This window comes from Harmonia axyridis, chromosome 6 (assembly GCF_914767665.1).
Source record: "Harmonia axyridis chromosome 6, icHarAxyr1.1, whole genome shotgun sequence".
NCBI lineage: Eukaryota > Metazoa > Arthropoda > Insecta > Coleoptera > Coccinellidae > Harmonia > Harmonia axyridis.
In genome coordinates, this window is record NC_059506.1 from 34,017,834 (window position 1) to 34,035,507 (window position 17,674).

The 17,674-nt window shown below is 33.6% G+C and overlaps 4 protein-coding genes across 8 annotated transcripts; 2 read left to right on the plus strand and 2 right to left on the minus strand.

The window, feature by feature from the left end:
* The first annotated feature begins 143 nt into the window (after positions 1–143).
* Positions 144–10,137, plus strand: LOC123682228 (prisilkin-39-like). 4 transcript variants are annotated; one of them, XM_045620752.1, is made up of 8 exons: positions 235–443; positions 5,938–6,012; positions 6,165–6,267; positions 6,782–6,903; positions 7,185–7,562; positions 7,760–7,870; positions 9,424–9,534; positions 9,633–10,137. In XM_045620752.1, the coding sequence occupies exons 2-8, from the start codon at positions 5,949–5,951 to the stop codon at positions 9,680–9,682; spliced, it is 939 nt and encodes a 312-aa protein (XP_045476708.1). In that variant the 5' UTR covers positions 235–443; positions 5,938–5,948; the 3' UTR covers positions 9,683–10,137. The 4 variants fall into 4 exon arrangements, with proteins under 4 accessions (XP_045476709.1, XP_045476708.1, XP_045476707.1 ...); XM_045620751.1 differs by having other exon boundaries at positions 236–443; positions 9,424–10,137; XM_045620755.1 differs by lacking the exon at positions 7,760–7,870 and having other exon boundaries at positions 242–443.
* A 193-nt stretch (positions 10,138–10,330) lies between these two features.
* On the minus strand, positions 10,331–12,097 carry LOC123682225 (acid phosphatase type 7). Its single transcript, XM_045620748.1, has one exon. It carries the CDS (start codon positions 11,932–11,934, stop codon positions 10,579–10,581), a length of 1,356 nt encoding a protein of 451 aa, XP_045476704.1. The 5' UTR covers positions 11,935–12,097; the 3' UTR covers positions 10,331–10,578.
* A 363-nt stretch (positions 12,098–12,460) lies between these two features.
* Positions 12,461–16,155, plus strand: LOC123682226 (graves disease carrier protein homolog). 2 transcript variants are annotated; one of them, XM_045620749.1, is made up of 5 exons: positions 12,461–12,577; positions 12,820–13,088; positions 13,724–14,076; positions 14,772–15,030; positions 15,156–16,155. In XM_045620749.1, the coding sequence occupies exons 2-5, from the start codon at positions 13,031–13,033 to the stop codon at positions 15,428–15,430; spliced, it is 945 nt and encodes a 314-aa protein (XP_045476705.1). In that variant the 5' UTR covers positions 12,461–12,577; positions 12,820–13,030; the 3' UTR covers positions 15,431–16,155. The 2 variants fall into 2 exon arrangements, with proteins under 2 accessions (XP_045476705.1, XP_045476706.1); XM_045620750.1 differs by lacking the exons at positions 12,461–12,577; positions 12,820–13,088 and adding an exon at positions 13,512–13,663.
* A 74-nt stretch (positions 16,156–16,229) lies between these two features.
* On the minus strand, positions 16,230–17,674 carry LOC123682229 (transcription factor A, mitochondrial). The gene is made up of 3 exons (XM_045620756.1): positions 17,461–17,674; positions 17,017–17,392; positions 16,230–16,929 (listed from the first exon to the last, which is right to left on the minus strand). The coding sequence occupies exons 1-3, from the start codon at positions 17,502–17,504 to the stop codon at positions 16,582–16,584; spliced, it is 768 nt and encodes a 255-aa protein (XP_045476712.1). The 5' UTR covers positions 17,505–17,674; the 3' UTR covers positions 16,230–16,581.

Sequence of the window (17,674 nt, forward strand, 5' to 3'; positions counted from 1 at the left end):
GAAAACCCTTCACATCTGTAGAACCTAGCTGTCCAAATCCAATAGTAACCTAAACCTCACAAAAACCTAACGCCAACTCCATGTTACGCCTCTGCTTTCCCTCAATTCCCACAATGACTATGATCTGATTATGCCTACAGATACCTTCATCTGTTTCGTAGTATCCCCAGCCAAAGAATTCGACAATTATATCAATAATAATTACTTTGAAAGAGTTCGACAGAAGGTCACCAACATGGTGTGGCAATGACGTCATCTCAATCAACATTATGGGAGAACTCGCCTCAGTTAGGACTCGAAGTTTGAACAGTGAGGATCTCTAGATTCAGTGTTAAAAGGATTTCGTGTTCTTGTGCTCAAGTGTTAAGGATTTTCCGCTTGAAGTGTAGGAAAAACACCACTTCAATTAAGGATACGTAGAGTGGTCGATACCTACTACAAAGGTTTGTTTCCATTGATGCAAACAGTTGAAGTTCTTGTTCGTTTTGCCGATTTTGCTTTTTTGGCACTCCTCCAAGGATAATCGATTCGATGTAGTCTAGTTCGGATGTTGTTTACTTCCTCAGAGAATCATAACCTTAAGATCCATTGGCGTAGACAGATTCTAGGATTGTGGTTGAGGCCAACTCGTATAAAACAAGTTTAAAGCATAACTATTCATTGTATCTATAAATATATATATATAACGTATGTTTTGTTGTCGATGTAAAAGCAGTTTCTGAATTTTAGAAAACATCGTAACGTAAACCCAAGAAAATATGAGTTAAAATATCACTTCAGAGGCTATTTCTGGACGTTCATTTCAACTAGAAACTGAATAGTGCAAAATTCTATATTTGAAAAGTCGCAGTTTGGAATATATATCTTAAAACTCTATCTGACAACGTTACTCCAATCATTTTATCCCTCAAATTGAAATGATTGACATTTACAATCCATATTTCACCTCAACAGTGAACGCCAAATGGAATTCTTGTTCCTAGAAATTATTCAAATATTTCAGTTGCTCATATCGATGGTTTCACTTTGTTGGAACTGATAATTAAGAAACAATTTGAACAGATAAAATAGTTGCATATCAACCTTGATTTATTGTATATAATTACTAAATCGCTATTCTTATTTGTTCATTGACCATGATGGAATCCAAGAAATGTTTATGGATATTTTCTACTAGAATATCGTTAATATCATTTATTTCTCGACTGATTCATAACAATATGAGAAACTGGAAATTAAGAAACAACTATATTTCACTATGTATATCCATTTAAGATTCATTCGTCATAACAACATACTTGTATAGAAAAATAACCTTACTCAGCGAATAAAATAAGGACATTGCATATATGTTATGCAGAACTTAGAAATTGATAAACTCTTAAACGTAGTCAGGAGAATTGTTTTCAATCTTAGTAGCGACAAGTTATAAATTTCCAACCTTTCTTCTGAATTGTTTGAAGATGATAAACACTGCATACAAGATTAAGTTGATACAATCATCTTGAAGAGGCCCTATGCAAGGTCATCCAATGTTATAAACAAACTAATGACACAATTATTCAATATCTCACCAAATTCAAGTGCAGAATATTAATGCCCAGAGTGGGTTAGGTTTAGAACGCAATATCCATAAACGTTAATGCAAATTAATGATGATGTTCTGAGTATAATAATGTTCTACGTTCGCTGAAGCCATTTTGATTATATTAGTATTTTTTTCATTAGTAGGAAAATATTATTATCCTTTTGTGGTGAAACTGAATATTTGACAATTCCAGGCGAGCCACAAAAAGTTCAAACAACTGTCAAAGATAAAGTAAAACTTGATAATTATTGACGCAGTAAAATTAATATTGAAAACTATGAGAATATGGTTCTACGAAGGTTTTCAGTTGTTGAGTTTGGGAGAAACTTTGAGTGATTGACGCCAGAGGTCTATCGCTACTCACCCTTGATGACAGTGGTTCCAACAAGACGGCGCAACATGTCACACAGCTCGTGCCACAATCGATTTATTGAAAGACACGTTTGGTGACCGCCTAATTTCACGTTTTGGATCTGTGAATTGGCCTCCAAGATCTAGTGATTTAACACCGCAAGACTACTTTCTGTGGGGCTATGCGGATAAGCCAAAAACCCTTAACAATTTGGAAGACAACATTCGCCGTGTTATTGCCGATATACGGCCACAAATGTTGGAAAAAGTCATCGAAAATTGGACGTCCAGATTGGACTACATCCGAGCCAGCCGTGGCGGTCATATGCCAGAAATCATATTTAAAATGTAATGCCACAAGATTATCTTGCGGATAAATAAAATTCATGTCAATCGAATAATACATCGTTGTTTTATTGCAATTTAAAGTTCTATAGCCCTAAAAAAAACACCCTTAAGAATTCGAAATGATTATAATGGCAACAGTGTCTATTATTTTTTGACATTTCTTATGTCATTTGTGTTCAGTAGGTTATGTTATTCAATCATGGAAAAGAAACGACGTTTAAAAATTGTTTTATGAAAGGGAAATTCTGTGAGAATTTTAAGAATTCATGGACGACATTATTTAGTTAATCGGTTTTTACATTTGTTTTAGATAAGTATATGAAATTTAAGAGATGTCAATTTTAACTCCGACCGTGATCTTGAGGAAAAAATTGCCTGTACAAAAAACCACTACTGGGCTGTGAAATCAACGTTTCCGGAAAATCATTTTCCAACAACAAGATAACATCTGACCAAATCCTAGATAACTTTCAAAGGCACGCCCCGATGTCAACGGGTCAGAACCCTTAAAAAAAAAGCAGTAACGTTTTCAGGAATCGTAACTCTCCTCCCCGGCATCGGAATTAAGTCGAAAATAACAATGGCTTTTTTAACGACTCAACGTCTCCTTCATATCAGACCGGCAGTATTTCCAAGGCTCTCCCGTAATCCCATCCGGTAGCTGCAAGGATTACGACTTCCCCCCATCCCGGATAATAAAGCAGCGTACATAGTTAGTGATGTCAAACTGTTTCGTTGTAGCTCGGTTATTGTCGTCTTTCGAATGAAAAATAATTCCTTTGATTTATGTGTCGCGTATACATCCAAGTGTTTTCATGGACCAGGTGAATCCAGGTTTATTCCTTACGTTATGGGACATCCCAAAGTTTATTGGGGGTTTGGTTGTTCGAGGAAAAATAGGCCTTGAAATATCAACCGAAGATGGCACCTACAAAAAACCGACTCTTATTCTATGGTCGTTTAAGTCAGCTGACACAAATCCGCCATGTTTTGTGAAACGTCAAAGTTTAGGTGTATAGTATTCTATGCATCTTTCGACAAAATCTTACTTTGTCCTCAAAGGTATTTTTAATCTACAAAGACGTACAACTTTGCTTCCGCCGTTTTTTTCAGAAATTCTAGGCTTTATTGTAAAAAACTGGTTATACATTTATGATTCAAAGTATTGTCCATCGGTGGCCATACTTTCTCCCATCTTTCGGGCAGCGTACTAATCCCGCGTTGAAAAAACTGGTCATCTTTTAAAGCGATCCACGAATCGATCCAATTTTTATCTTCCTCATAAGACCGGAAGTGCTGGTCAGCCATTGATCGAAACAAATCAGAAAGAGTAACGTCTGGAAAATACGGCGAGTGAGGTAGGACTTCCCATTTCAACGTTTCCAAGTATGTCTTGACCACTTTCGCAACATGGAGTCGAGCATTGTCATGCTGTAAAAACGCTCTATCATGTCTCTCATTGTACTGTGGCCGTTTGTCTTTCAATGCCCGGCTCAAACGCATTAATTGCGTTCGATAACGATCGCCTCTGATTGTTTCAGTCGGTTTTAACAACTCATAATACACCACGCTGAGCTGGTCGCACCAAATACTGAGCATGACCTTGGAATCGTGAATATTCGATTTGGCCGTCGACGTGGAAGGATGGCCGGAATATCCCCATGATTTTCTGAGCTTGGGATTATCGTAATGTACCCATTCTTCGTATCCAGTCACAATGCGATGCCGAAATCCTTTACGTCTTTTACGTTTGACATGAGTCTTGATCAAGTAATGCCTCCAGCTTAGAAAACCTGCTCTTTTCCACCGCCAAGCTGGTCTTCGACGTCAAAATCACCGTTCTTGAAGCTTTGAAACCACTCTCGGCACGTTCTCTCACTAATAGCGGCTTCACCATAGAGCATCTAATGAGCCCTAGCCACAGATTTTTTCATATTTAAGCAGAAAATTAAAACCTCCCGCAAATGACGAGAATGTGGCTCGTAAGCTGACATGTTTAATCGAGAATAACTTTATGATGCAGACACAAATCAACTAATATTTCGATGGCGTTATGTTTACAAATACCTTAAATTATTGTATGACATCTACGATCTATTTATTGTGACTACCACTTACCGCTACAGCCATCTATTGCAAAACGGTGAAAGCAAGTTCTATATCTAATATATAAACATTATAAAACCCCGAATTCAATGCCAGTTCCAATGCCCTACATATTCCTCTCTCATAAAAATAAAATGTAGGTATGGAATTTTTTACACCTATACATCTCGCTAATGGCGGCACGTTTAAGAACGATAATATAGGGATATATTGCTCGTAGTATAATTTTCCCCGGTTCCGCGAAAGTGGCCAAGTGGAAACGATCTGATATTTTCACATAAACATATGCGGAATACGACAGCCATAAGATATGATAGATTTGATGTCGCACGGAGATAGAGCGAAATGTTTCAATATGTTTATGGAGTTTGGGGGAGAAATTCAGACGCGGGAATAATAATCTTGACTTTTATTCGTGGAATCATAATTTTCCTCCGTTTTCTGACATTAAGGGGGCCAGTAGATGTTAGGTCTCTTCGCGAGAAAGTCGTAATCCTGTTGCTTTCAAGATTTACAAGTAAACAATTTTGGTGTTATTATAAAGGCTTTTTTCTCCGATTGACAGCAAATTTTGCAGACACATATCAATCAGTAGAGTATCACTTTCCTGACTAGGCTGCAAAGTAACCACTTTCCAGCCTAGGCATCAAAATGATTATTCTCAATGGGAATTAAATATTCGACATTTTCTGACAATCAATATTTTTTGCCAACTCCCTCATTTCTGGAGGATTAAGTACTTCTAAGTCGCTATCACTGTCCAAAATAAAAATATATCCTCGAATTTCGGAAAACAACGGCGGAAGCAAAGTTATACGCCTATGTATATGAGCCACCCAGTATATTTCTCATCCCATTGTTATTGGAAAAATTTCCCGAAACTCGTCGAATGATTTTGTTTGGGGGACATCTTTTGACGTATATTTGAGGCTTGAACGAGCAACCCTCTAAGAGGGGGCGCTTCGACCCCTCAAAATTAAATAGGGAAGAAGAGTTGAGTGATAATTCATTTGGAAGATCTTGGAAGCCTTTTTACAAAGGTGTGTGAAAAACGTAATTTCGATGAACCGTTTCCGCCAATTGACATTTCTGAAAAATAATTTTTTTCAAAAATTGAAGTGTTGTAGGAACTACCTGTAGAGTAATCTGCGAATTTGTAGCAGACTTGAAAAATATTCGGGAATGCAATAAACAAAAAATTGAATAGTTTTCGAGATATGATCTCTAGTTATGTCGAATTTTCAAGAAAATAGCGTTTTTACTGGTTGGGCCCGTAACTTATTGAGTGAAACGTTAAATAAACAGAACAGCATTCGAACTATTCCGCTATCGATGATTCAATAAACTATTTGCGGTCTCTCACATCCCAGCGAACAAATTATCAAAAGAAATTAATCATTTCCTCATCCCAAATATAAATAAAAAAACCGCAATTATGGAAAAACGACGTTTACAAACCTACACGAGAACGTCAGTCTGAACTGAATACTCATCCCGATTCTATCGCCACTCACGTTTTTCCTAACTTTCCAATTAATTTCCAGGTGGAGCAGAAATGAATGCCTTTCAATGTGCCATCCTTATCTTCGCTTTGCTTGAGAGTGTGCATTCATACAGCAGTAAGTTGAAAATTCACGTTTTTCCCCATATTTAGATCAAAATTGCTGAAACGGATTATTGAAATGTAGGAGATATGTAGGTTTTTCAGATGCGTCTCTTCAAGAATGAATTTTCCCCCTCTCTACTCTTATTATATCAATTTTAATTTCAGAGTTTGGTAGGAAATGTGACGATATAGGGTGCGCCTCCAACGAGGAATGTGTGATGGCTAGCAAGCCATGTTCGTATTTTGACAGAAAGGACGAGTGTGGAGAGTAAGTATTATTATTTTATTTTATCGATAACATAATCCTTGTTCTATGAATGAAAAATCAAAAAATAACTGACATAGGTATACAGGGTGTCCCATAAAGACCACGTCAAACCGAGGGAGAATGTAGATCAAAGGATAACCCACCTGCTATGACAAAATTCCCATTATAGAAGTCTTACCGTTTTCGAGATATTTTTTTTTGTTGAAAATAATGAATTTTTGCCCCTTTCAATAGTTTTGCACTTACGGTTGGTACAATTTCACATCTTTCTGCTTATTTTTTTTCTGTAAAATATTACTGAAGAATGATTTTAACGTTTACATCGAAAACATCCTCCGAAAATTTTAAAGGGGGGCTATGAGAAATATTGTTATTGGAAATTTTGCTAGTGGATTATTTTGTTCATAAAGTTCAGCACATCGTAGTGGAAAAAAAATGTACCGAGCTACTGCTGCACATTACACCAATAAATTGTCTATTTTATAGTGATTTCAAAGAGGTGTTTTTCTTACAGATATCCCACATGTAAAAAAGTTGGAAATGGAGTCAAAAGTTGTGACAACTACGTATGTCCACCCTCAAAAGTTTGCAAAATGGATGGTGGTATACCAAAATGCTTCGACGATTCCAGTAAAAGTAAGTTAACAACCCCTTCCCATCTTTCAAATAATTGTTTTTCCCTTTACTCTGTCTTTTTTAAAGATCTCTCCTGAACTCACCCAAGAGTTCATTACTTTTGACATGGGTATGATTTAATAAGTTATGTGTAGCGTAAGGCGCCATCTACCGAACGGTTTTCTGCTTGAACTGATGCAAGTTGAAAGGGTTATAATAGCAAAAATGTGCATTTTTCGACATTTATTATGTTATTTGTGTTCAATAGGTTGTCTAAAATATTAGTAATATCTTTTTTTCAGTTGGAAAAGTACCACTTTACGACACGAGCAATCTAAACGGACAATCCCACCCAAGTGGGAACTACAATCCTAGCGCCCCTTCTGCCTCTGGAGGCTCTCTATATCCAAACATAAGACCAGATGGCAATACCCATAACACCGGCTACAATAACCCTGGTTACCAACAACCTGCTGGAGGAGTACAAAGACCCATGGGTAATTATGGTGGTTACCAACAACCCTCAAATAACTATGGTGGTTACCAACAACCGTCAAACAACTACGGCGGTTACCCAGCATCTGGTGGTTACCCAGGTTACAACAATAGGCCCGCAGGAGGATATGTCCAACAGAACGGTGGTTACGGAGGTTATAACAGAGCTCAGCAACAACCAGCAGGTAAAAAATAAACGAATAGAAGAATAATTCAACTCTATGTTGCATTTCGACATAGAGTTTTCATCATTAGTATCGCCCATAGAAGAAACCCATTTCAAACTTACAATGAGCATGTTGAAAACTGAACGCAATAATTGGTTATTGTTTTCTATGCCCGATGAGGTTTGAAATTAATGCATATTCATGTGATCTTACAGCGCCATCTGGATACTATGTTGCTGGAGCTGGTTACCAACAGCCATCACCAAACTATGGTTATGGCTCAAATAATAATAGATACCCTAACGATGGTTACGGATATTCTCAAGGTGCGAATCGAAGATTTCAATCTATCAAGCATGGCAAACACTATTATAAGCATGCGAAATTCTATTTGCATTGATTTATTTTCGTTGGAAGACGTAGCATGAATACTCATACTTTTTCTTTGCTAGATTGAAGGTTGTGAACAATGTTCCCTACCTTTTTACATAAATTTCCTTCAATGATTACCAAAAATTCCCTATTCACTGTATTTCACAGCTATCTTTCCTTTACTTTTAATGTTGCCATATTGTAATTGATCTCATACCAAAGTACAAGAAAAAACTAGAAACACCCTGTATTTTATTTGTGAAAAACAACAAAAAGGTACTATAAGAATGGAAACCGTTTCAATTTTCAAAAAAATATATCTTGTAGAAAACCTAACAGAAGTTCGAAACATATAAAGAGGTAGGTAAAAATAAACGAAACTATATTTCGTCTAATTCATGAAACAATTTTAATATCAAAAGAAAAAATTAGGCATATTTGTTATTGAAAAAATTAATATGAGTGAAAAATAGTATAATTGAAAAGTAGATAGATAAAGCATGAAGAATTGTAGTATCTACATAAGGTGCATTAGTCAATGCTATACGAGAGCGAACGAATTTTTTTATCATGCACGTGACCAAAGATCGTAAAGATTCATGAAAATTTATCTTAAACGAACCGTACAGAGCTTCTGCTGTACTGTGCTACTAATTTATTCTTATTTATACATAAATAAAGTTTAAAACAAGTTTGAATAAATATAGATAGAGTATGCTTAAATTTCGTTAGTAAAAAACTGGTTTTCATAGCCGCTTACCCGAAAGAAAATTTTGCTGGTTGAACAAGGACTATTGCTGAAGGTACTCTGGATATTATTTCCAATCTTGAATAACTACCCTTTCGTTGAGAGGATTCAATATTTTGAATCAGTCTTTTTAATTGTTTCCTTAAACCTTAAACCAACCACATATAACACAAAACGATTAACAACTACGCGATGTATAATTCAGTTCATAGGTATTGAATATTTTTAATACAAATTAACAATTTAATACAAGTTACAAAACGAGATGTCGATCTATGATAGATTCATATCATAGATACTGGTGAAATTGGAATTGTAATATTTTTTGTTATCTTCAATAAAGGCATTATTATTATTATTATTATCATTATTCATAGACAAAGATCAACTTTATGCATAAAATCGCTTTACTCCGTCCAAATACTTCGACTATCCGAATCATCAGATTTTCTTTGCCAAACGGTCCATATCTGTGCTCTCCTTCTCCAGAATATAATGAAAGAACAATTCAGAGCAATCCGAGAATCATAGAATACTAGCTTGACCTATAAAGATAAAGAAGTTCAATGGAGTTCACTGATAAAAATTAATGTTAGAGGTCATAGAATATGTTATAACTGCATTCTTATTTTTCTGAAGATGAGGTATCAAGTTGAATATCCAGTGAACCACAGAATATGGATTAACGCTAATTTTTTAATGATTTAGTTTTCAGAGTTACAAAGCTTATTTTTTTCTCAATCTCATTTTTCTTTGCAGGTGGATATGGCAATAATAACTACGGATACAACCAAAACGGACAAAACAGACCAAAGGGCAACAGCGGTTCTTCCTTCACAGACTCCCTCAAGGACGCATTGAAAAAAATAGGTTCGGATTTCCTTCAAAAAGCTGTTTCTGGTGCACTGAAGACAAATTAAATTATCGCTTGAATATGTAGAACAAATGTAATTCTCTATTTTTTTCAGGGATACTGATCCTAGTAGTCCATTGTATCAGCCAATACTATTGGAGGTAGAACACAAAAGAAACAATGGCGCAAAAACTAAGAGCTGTGATTGTTTATAACATTAGAAGAGATGTGTTAGGGAAGATTCAAGAATAAAATTTTTTCGTACCTGTTCTAGTCATTGAGATCTGATACATTCATATACTCATAGGATTTCTATCAATAGTAGTCCCAGCATTTCACCTCCTTATATGCTTTACATACTAGAAATAGTCAATTTTATTTTTATTCCACCAAAATTGACTATTTTCCAAGCAACCCTTATTCCATTAACATCTGCATGCTTTCTACCCTTGTTTTGGATTTTGGAAGTGGTTATTTTCAAAGCTCTGTTTATTTTTGCTACTAATATGCCGTTGGTTTCTTTATTGTTCTTTTTTTATTGTTTGATTTTTGTTATAACAACAATTACCTTGCTTTTGTGTTAAACTGCTAGTTTTACATTAAAATAATGTAGGAAATTATTTTCATTTCCCTTTTTTCCAATGACCTTTTATAAAACAACAATTAAATAAAAATATAAAAACTCATTCATGTGTTGGTAAAAACTTGGAAGAAAAATTATTTTATATTGAGCAACCATCTCAGAATATGTTGGTGGATCTCAATGAAGTATAGTCAAGATATACAAATAGTTATTCTATTTAAACTATACAGTAACTACTAAATCTTTGTTTATTATTGTATTTAAAACATTTTTTTTTATTTCACACAATATTTGTTTTTCCTAGTAAATTCCACAATTTATATTTCTCATTCTTTTATAAGATAATTCCAGTCTTCAACTCATACAAATAATATATTAATATTTGTTCAAATAAGGAGTAAAAAATGAATAGTTATTTCATTAATAAAAATTACAATACAATTTCGTCAGAATATAGGTATTGCCAAAAAATAATCGATCAAGTAAAATTCTTCAACCTAGCACCATCAATTTTAGCCCAGTTAATGGTAGAATTTGGATAGAATCCATGTGTCTCCTTAATAACCCAAAAGGAATCAATAATCGCACCTTCCTTGTCATCCGAAACCTGTTCGAAGTATATATGTGTTTTATTAAAAGCCTTCATCCTTGTATAACCGTAATCTGAGCTTGTGAAGGCAGACCATTCGGGTCTAGGTTCAACAAACCTATCTGTTCCTTCTTTACAACCAGCAGAACCTGTCGTAATATGTACTGGTGCCTTGGGATTCTTATATGGTTCATCGTAGCTTCCGTTATAAATTTTGTGGTCGAAAATAGGCCAAAGTCTTTCATATGAGTGTTCATGGGCCCATATTTCTATATCGACACCATAATCATAAAACAATTTCTCCAAACCGAAAAATCTGAAAAAAGGCAATCCCACCCTTGTCAAAGTTTCATTCCTTGTACAGTCGTCATTGTCAGTATTACTGCAATACATTGGTCTGTGACCCATTACAATAAGCCAAGGATGTTTTTCCCTATTTTCCGGTAAGTTCGCTTTGGCAAGTTCATCTTCCAACCACTGATATTGAAATACTAAAGGTTTTAAACCATAATTCAAAAAATAATATACCTCCGTTGATATGGATATGATATGTAACGGTCCCAAATTAAAACTGTAAGCTGGAAAATCAGAGTTGGGCATGTTGAATCTCTTCCTGTAGTTACTGAAATTATAGCTTTCCTCGTGGTTTCCTGGACAAGTCATATAAGGTACGTATGCAGCAACTGATTCAATTTGTCGCATAAACTCATCTCCTACCTTTGCATTCTCCGAATTCATATCATAGGCAAAGTCACCAACGTGTAAAATAGCATCATACATTCCTCTTTGTGTTTCTTGTTGAAGCCTAGCTAAGGATTGAGCATTTTCATTACCCATATCACCATAAATTGCAATATGAGGTTGCCAGGATTTTCGCAGTGGTGGAGTTTTAAACCAAAATTCGTTAGACCAACTTAAGTGACTTCCACAATGATAAAGATACCTACTATTTGGTGTCAAATTATTCAAAGTTACTTTATGAATATATTGGGAATGATGTTGACTTCCCCCATCGATGAAGAGCTCAGACTTGCCAGATTTTTGTAGAATTAAACCTCCAATTCCATATTCCACAATAGACTCTTGAGTATCATTGAATGTTGACCATGTTATCACTATATCACTTGTATTTTGGCCAAATGATATATGAATTTGCTCAGGCCGATACCAAACAATATCAGATTCAACTGCTGAAGTACTTAAAAAGCATATAGCTAGTATGAAACACACTTGACTTAGATTCATGATAGTATTTATGAGAAATAACACGAAATCACAGTATTTGTTCGACCATATTATTGTTTATCGGACCTATTGTTATCGCTAGGACCGAAAATAAGCCATTGTAGGAAATAAGTCAAGGTTAATCACTCAAGTGATTGTAGAAATATAAACAAAGGATGACAAATGACTTCACATAAACAAGGAGGTTGTCATTCTTTTTCATAATTTCCCAATATAATAATGTTTAATTAAAATTATTTGCAGAACTTTATTTTCAAAAGAAATTCAAATACCAAATTAATGTTGGCTACACTGATTTACGTCTGATGACCTAACCTCTAACCTTTTAAAAAATATTTTTTCTCATACGGTCTCATTTAAATGAAAACTTAAACATAAGTGTTATAAAGGAGTATTTCTGCCTTACCATTAACTCGAATATTATTTATTATGAAGGGTAGAAAAAGTTATTCTATTTCAATTATGTTCCCTTCAAATCATAAATAAAATATATTTCGTGATTTTGCAAAACAGCTTGAAACGCCACTGGTTTTCAAATAACTCATAAATATTAATCAACCAATAGAAGGTCAAAACTGCATGTTGCAATTTGTAAACGGAAACAGGACATTTTTGCACAAAATCTGCATCATGATTGGAAAATGTAAACTATACGATATTTTATATCATACTTATCCTTGAATTAACCTCATTAAGTCATTAATAGTTGCGAAATATACCGCTCACATTAATTAAGAACGTACTTATCTCAACACATTTAAAAATTCGGACACGCTGAAATTCAAATAATAACATGCGTTCTTCTTTGCACACTATTGTTAAGGGGATTGACAACTTACAGCATGCAATAACTTTAGATGGTGTAACCTAACAATTTTTTGATAGATACTCTATTACCTACCACATTGTGTTGAAAGTGAAATCTTGGAAGGATGTCTGAAGGCCGACTTTCTTCAGTTGTTAGCTAGACATCATCGGATGTTGTTTACATTCATGTGGAGAAAGTTTGGGTTCATCTCTTGAAAGCAGTGTAGCAGGTTTGACCTATCTAATCAAGTTCCTCAATCAACTTCATCTTAGTGAAAAATCAAGAATCATGGAGATTGAAAGGGAGAAAAACGTTCTCTTCGTTTCAAAAAATTTACTAGCTGGCGGTGAGTAATATGTTATTTTGGTAACAAATTTTATGCATTTTTGTACCCCTTTAACTAATTTTATAATTATTTAATTTTAAGATTTTTCAATTCAAGATCTATAACATTTTTCCTAAATTCAAACTCATGGTGATTAAAGTTTTGCTTTCCTATTCCTAAAATAATAAAAACTTTCTAATATAATTATTCAGTTATCAATAAGGATGATGAGCAAGTGTATTGTGAAACTTATATTGTAGTAGTTAATTGCCGTGGCTCATAAATAATTGATAGAGAAATTAGGAAGTAAGATAATCATTAGATTTAACGCAACAAAACAAACCATTAGGATGTTTATTATTTTAGACATTTTCAGCTTCTTCAGAATATATTTTAATATTTTACCATAATCAGTTTTTCTTTCCTTTTCTATTCAGTGTTAAAATAAAATATTTTTAGAACACATCTTGTAATCATGTTATTGTCATATTTGCAACGCAATAATACAACAATCGAACAAAAGACTATGTTCAACTGCCTGAAACAATTATGAAAACAATGAATCAGGCTGTAACATCCTCAATTACATAAATCAAGTGATGTGAATCCTAATATTACTTTCTGATAAAAATATTATTGAATCTCTTTATTTTCAGGAATTGCTGGTATGGTATCTAAATCCACAGTGGCCCCTTTAGATAGAGTGAAAATTTTGATGCAAGCACATAATAAACATCACGCCTCTCATGGAGTTGTAAACGGAATAAAACATATAATCAAATCTGAATCGCTTTTAGCTCTTTATAAGGGCAATGGAGCCCAAATGGTTAGAATTTTTCCTTATGCTGCAACTCAGTTCACTTCTTTCGAAATTTACAAAACACATTTAAGTGGAGTTTTTGGACCCAAATCGCATATAGACAAATTTTTAGCTGGAGCTGCTGCAGGATTAACATCTGTAACGTTAACCTATCCATTGGATACTATCAGAGCACGATTGGCATTTCAAGTAAGTATTTATTTGATATTTATATTCATTTTAAATGAAATGAAAATGTTTCGTCAAATTAATCATTCAATCACTTTATTTCTTGTGTAGGTTCTAAGTGCCTAATAATATTGAAGAAATGTTTCATATTTATTGTTAATAAAATTCATTGGAACTATTACCTGTTTATCACAGGTACTTGATTTTCAACTTATGTTCAAATAGTAATTTTAGATTTCAAGAAAATTAGCATACTCATATTCATCCAACGTTTAATCCTCTCACTATTCACTTGCTTCTTGTTTTTTATTCCTCGTAATAAAACTTTAGGATCATTAAAAAAAAATCACAAATATCCTTGATATTTCTATATTAAATTTTTTGGCTAGCTTCGTGTCCAAAAAATTATTACCTCTGAAAATGGAAATACTAGCAACAAAAATTTAGTAGATCATTCAAATTCATTTCAAGGCCAAATAATTGAAATAAAAATGTAGGCATTTCATTAATTTCTATGTTTTCCATTCGGAGTACTAAGACCCTATGAGACGTCTAAGAAGCTTAGAGCTTCTACGAGTTGAAAAAACCAGTTGTTCATATCTGTATATCTTTGAAGTTTTAGTATTGACACACTTCCTGAATATTCATCATATATTATCCACAAATACAAATATCTATACAGATAGTAATAATTTAAGCATCTATTCTTCGTATAGATCAAAGGTGAACACATATACAATGGCATAACACATGCAGCTGTTACAATATTCAAAGAAGAAGGAGGTACAAGGGCATTGTACCGTGGCTTCATCCCAACATTGATGGGCATGGTGCCATACGCTGGTCTGTCTTTCTACTGCTTCGAATACTTCAAATATGGTTGTATGAAATATTTGCCTTGGCTAACTTGCAATCCCTGTCAAAAAAACACAGGAGGTTTGGTACTTTCAGTGCCCGCTAAATTGATTTGTGGAGGTAAGGATTTAATTAATATATTTTTGTTGGCTACACTGCCCTTTATGTTTAGACCAATCAGAATAATTTCCTTTATGTTCCTAACCCTAATCTTCATCTGTCACTCTATTTCTATGAAATTTTAGGTTTAGCAGGGGCTGTAGCACAGAGTGTGAGTTATCCATTAGATGTCACTAGGAGAAGGATGCAATTGGCAATGCTGAATCCACAGACAGAGAAATTCGGGCAAAGCATGTTTTTGACACTAAAGTTGATCTATCGAAATAATGGAATTGTAAACGGACTGTATCGCGGTATGTCCATCAACTACGTGAGGGCAATTCCAATGGTCGCTGTATCTTTTTCCACTTATGAACTTTGTAAACAGTTACTCAATTTGGATACAGGTCTAAAGATTTAAACAAAAATCGGTATGTACATAATAACGAGATTCCAGGCTGATTGGACATTTGTATAGTTTTAAAATGGGTCATAGGGGAGGGAATAAAAATTTCAATGAAAATTGTAAATAGAATTATAAAATTTCATACGCCTTTTTAAAGAGTGACGAAAATTATATGGTCCCAGTGCAATAATTTGGAGAAGGTAACATGTTAGTTATGTATAATTCTTAACTTATTGCTATTTTATTGTTTATAAATAAGAAAAACTGTGGTGATCATAACATTCCGAATAATGGGCGAAACTGTGTATAAAACATATTAAATCATTAATTAAAATAAGTCAATTACGCTTTTGCCATTGACCAAAATAAATGTCCAACGCTGAACATTCCAAAAGAAAATATTTAATGCAACATCGAATGGCTTCCAAAATTTCCAGTGAAACACCTCCAATATTTGAAATAGTCATCGATAATTCAGAAAAAAAATATTTGTAATGCAATGTAAAGAAAGTTACAAACCTTCAGCACCACGAATATTATTTGATTAGTTTGATTTTAATGCAGCGGATGTTTTAGGATGAATCGGTGCTAAATTGACAATGTTACGACAAAATAAAAGTTGAAGTTTCAAATAAATAGATTATAGAAATCCAAATATTCTGTTGATTTATTTATTTCTTATCTGTTATTTATTTGTATTTTATCCATGTTGTTGAGTTTGAATAAATATGATTTCAGAATTCAAGAAGTATTAATCTTTTCCAGAGTGGGGAATAAATAATCTGTATAAATACCGAATAATCATAATTCAAACTCCAGGAAATAAAATAGTTTATTGAAATAAAAAAAAAAACATAAATCAAAAAAAGCATAAATCTTAAGACAAAGCAAAATTAGTATCCTCATTTTTTAAATATTGATTTCAACTTGTTCAAGAAACCTTGTTTATCATTTTCAGAATCATGATTACCTCGTTCTTCCAATTTTTCTGAAGTACTATCCGCCTTTATATCCGAGGAAACTAAATTATTTGAACTTATTGGAGTATCATAACATATATTTTTTTTCACTTCTGTAGAAATTTTCCCATTCAAATAACCAGTTTCAATATGAAACAGTTTATCTTCACCCTCTGGCGGCACTTGATGGGTAAAGACACTTAATTCCTATTCGTTTTTATCTTTATTCTCACGGGATGTTTTCTTTTTCTGAGCTTTCGCCTTTTTGGCAGTAAGAGGCCTTCTCTCTTCAAGAGATTTGCGACGGACTACATCAATATGGCCTTCTTGTATCATTGATTTCTCCCACTTAAGCAGATCTTCCTTGTACTTATCCATAAGTTGTGTTGCCTTATCATAATATGTTTTTTTTTCAGATTCATCTAGGAGGTACCATGACCCTTTTATACTTTTCATTTCTTCTGCGGCAGTATGTCCTTTTGTTCTCGCTTGATCCATAATATATAAAAAGAATGCATTCGCAGGTTTCTTTGGTTTATGCAATTCCTTAAGTTTCTACAATATCAATAATGATCGTTATATATTATTGAAAAAAATGAAAGCATCATAAGAGTTTAACGAAAAAGTTGGTACACCACTAACCTGCTTCAATTTCCTTTTTTTCTTACTGGCAGTTTTTTCTCTACTCAATTGTTTTAAATATTCTCTCTGTTCCTCAGTCAACCGCATAGAATAATCCAGGAATATTTTGTTAAAATCTTCTATTTCTTTCTTATATTCATTGTCATATTTTTCTCTAATTGCTACACTGCTATTTTTCCAATCTTCTGCGCATTTCTTTATAACATCTGTAATCTTCAATTCTGGATTATCCTTAAGAAGAATAGGTTTATGATCTTTTATAAATCTGAAAAACGGACCCACAGGTTTTTTGGGTTTTTCAGGTAAATCAATAATAACATCTTTAGTTTTCACCCCAGCTAACGGAATATAAAAAAAGTTGTGTGGAATAAATAATCTGAAATGATAAAAGCATGGGGTAACTATATATCAATATAAAATAATTGAAAATATAGCTTCTTTTACCTTCCAACATTAAAAGCTTTGGATATCAAATTATTAGAAAACATTATTCCATGAGTTCAGCCAAAACGTATAATAAAAGTACCATAAAAGTATTATGATTATAGCCTTTTTTTAGATTCAAAAATCAAAATATGCAAGGTTAAGTTAATAATCATAATCTATGAATGATATCATAGAAAATAGCGATAGAGTTGAGGCTTATCGTTTCTACAAA

Excerpts from the sequence above, each read along its gene's own strand:
- LOC123682228 (XM_045620752.1), top strand. The coding sequence starts at position 5,949 with ATGAATGCCTTTCAATGTGCCATCCTTATCTTCGCTTTGCTTGAGAGT. Across the intron at positions 6,268-6,781 it reads AGAAAGGACGAGTGTGGAGA|ATATCCCACATGTAAAAAAG; the intron begins GTAAGTATTATT and ends TTTTTCTTACAG. Across the intron at positions 6,904-7,184 it reads CTTCGACGATTCCAGTAAAA|TTGGAAAAGTACCACTTTAC; the intron begins GTAAGTTAACAA and ends TCTTTTTTTCAG.
- LOC123682225 (XM_045620748.1), bottom strand. The coding sequence starts at position 11,934 with ATGAATCTAAGTCAAGTGTGTTTCATACTAGCTATATGCTTTTTAAGT.
- LOC123682226 (XM_045620749.1), top strand. The coding sequence starts at position 13,031 with ATGGAGATTGAAAGGGAGAAAAACGTTCTCTTCGTTTCAAAAAATTTA. Across the intron at positions 13,089-13,723 it reads AAAAAATTTACTAGCTGGCG|GAATTGCTGGTATGGTATCT; the intron begins GTGAGTAATATG and ends CTTTATTTTCAG. Across the intron at positions 14,077-14,771 it reads GAGCACGATTGGCATTTCAA|ATCAAAGGTGAACACATATA; the intron begins GTAAGTATTTAT and ends TTCTTCGTATAG.
- LOC123682229 (XM_045620756.1), bottom strand. The coding sequence starts at position 17,504 with ATGTTTTCTAATAATTTGATATCCAAAGCTTTTAATGTTGGAAG. Across the intron at positions 17,393-17,460 it reads AAAGCTTTTAATGTTGGAAG|ATTATTTATTCCACACAACT; the intron begins GTAAAAGAAGCT and ends TTATCATTTCAG. Across the intron at positions 16,930-17,016 it reads AAAAAAGGAAATTGAAGCAG|AAACTTAAGGAATTGCATAA; the intron begins GTTAGTGGTGTA and ends TTGATATTGTAG.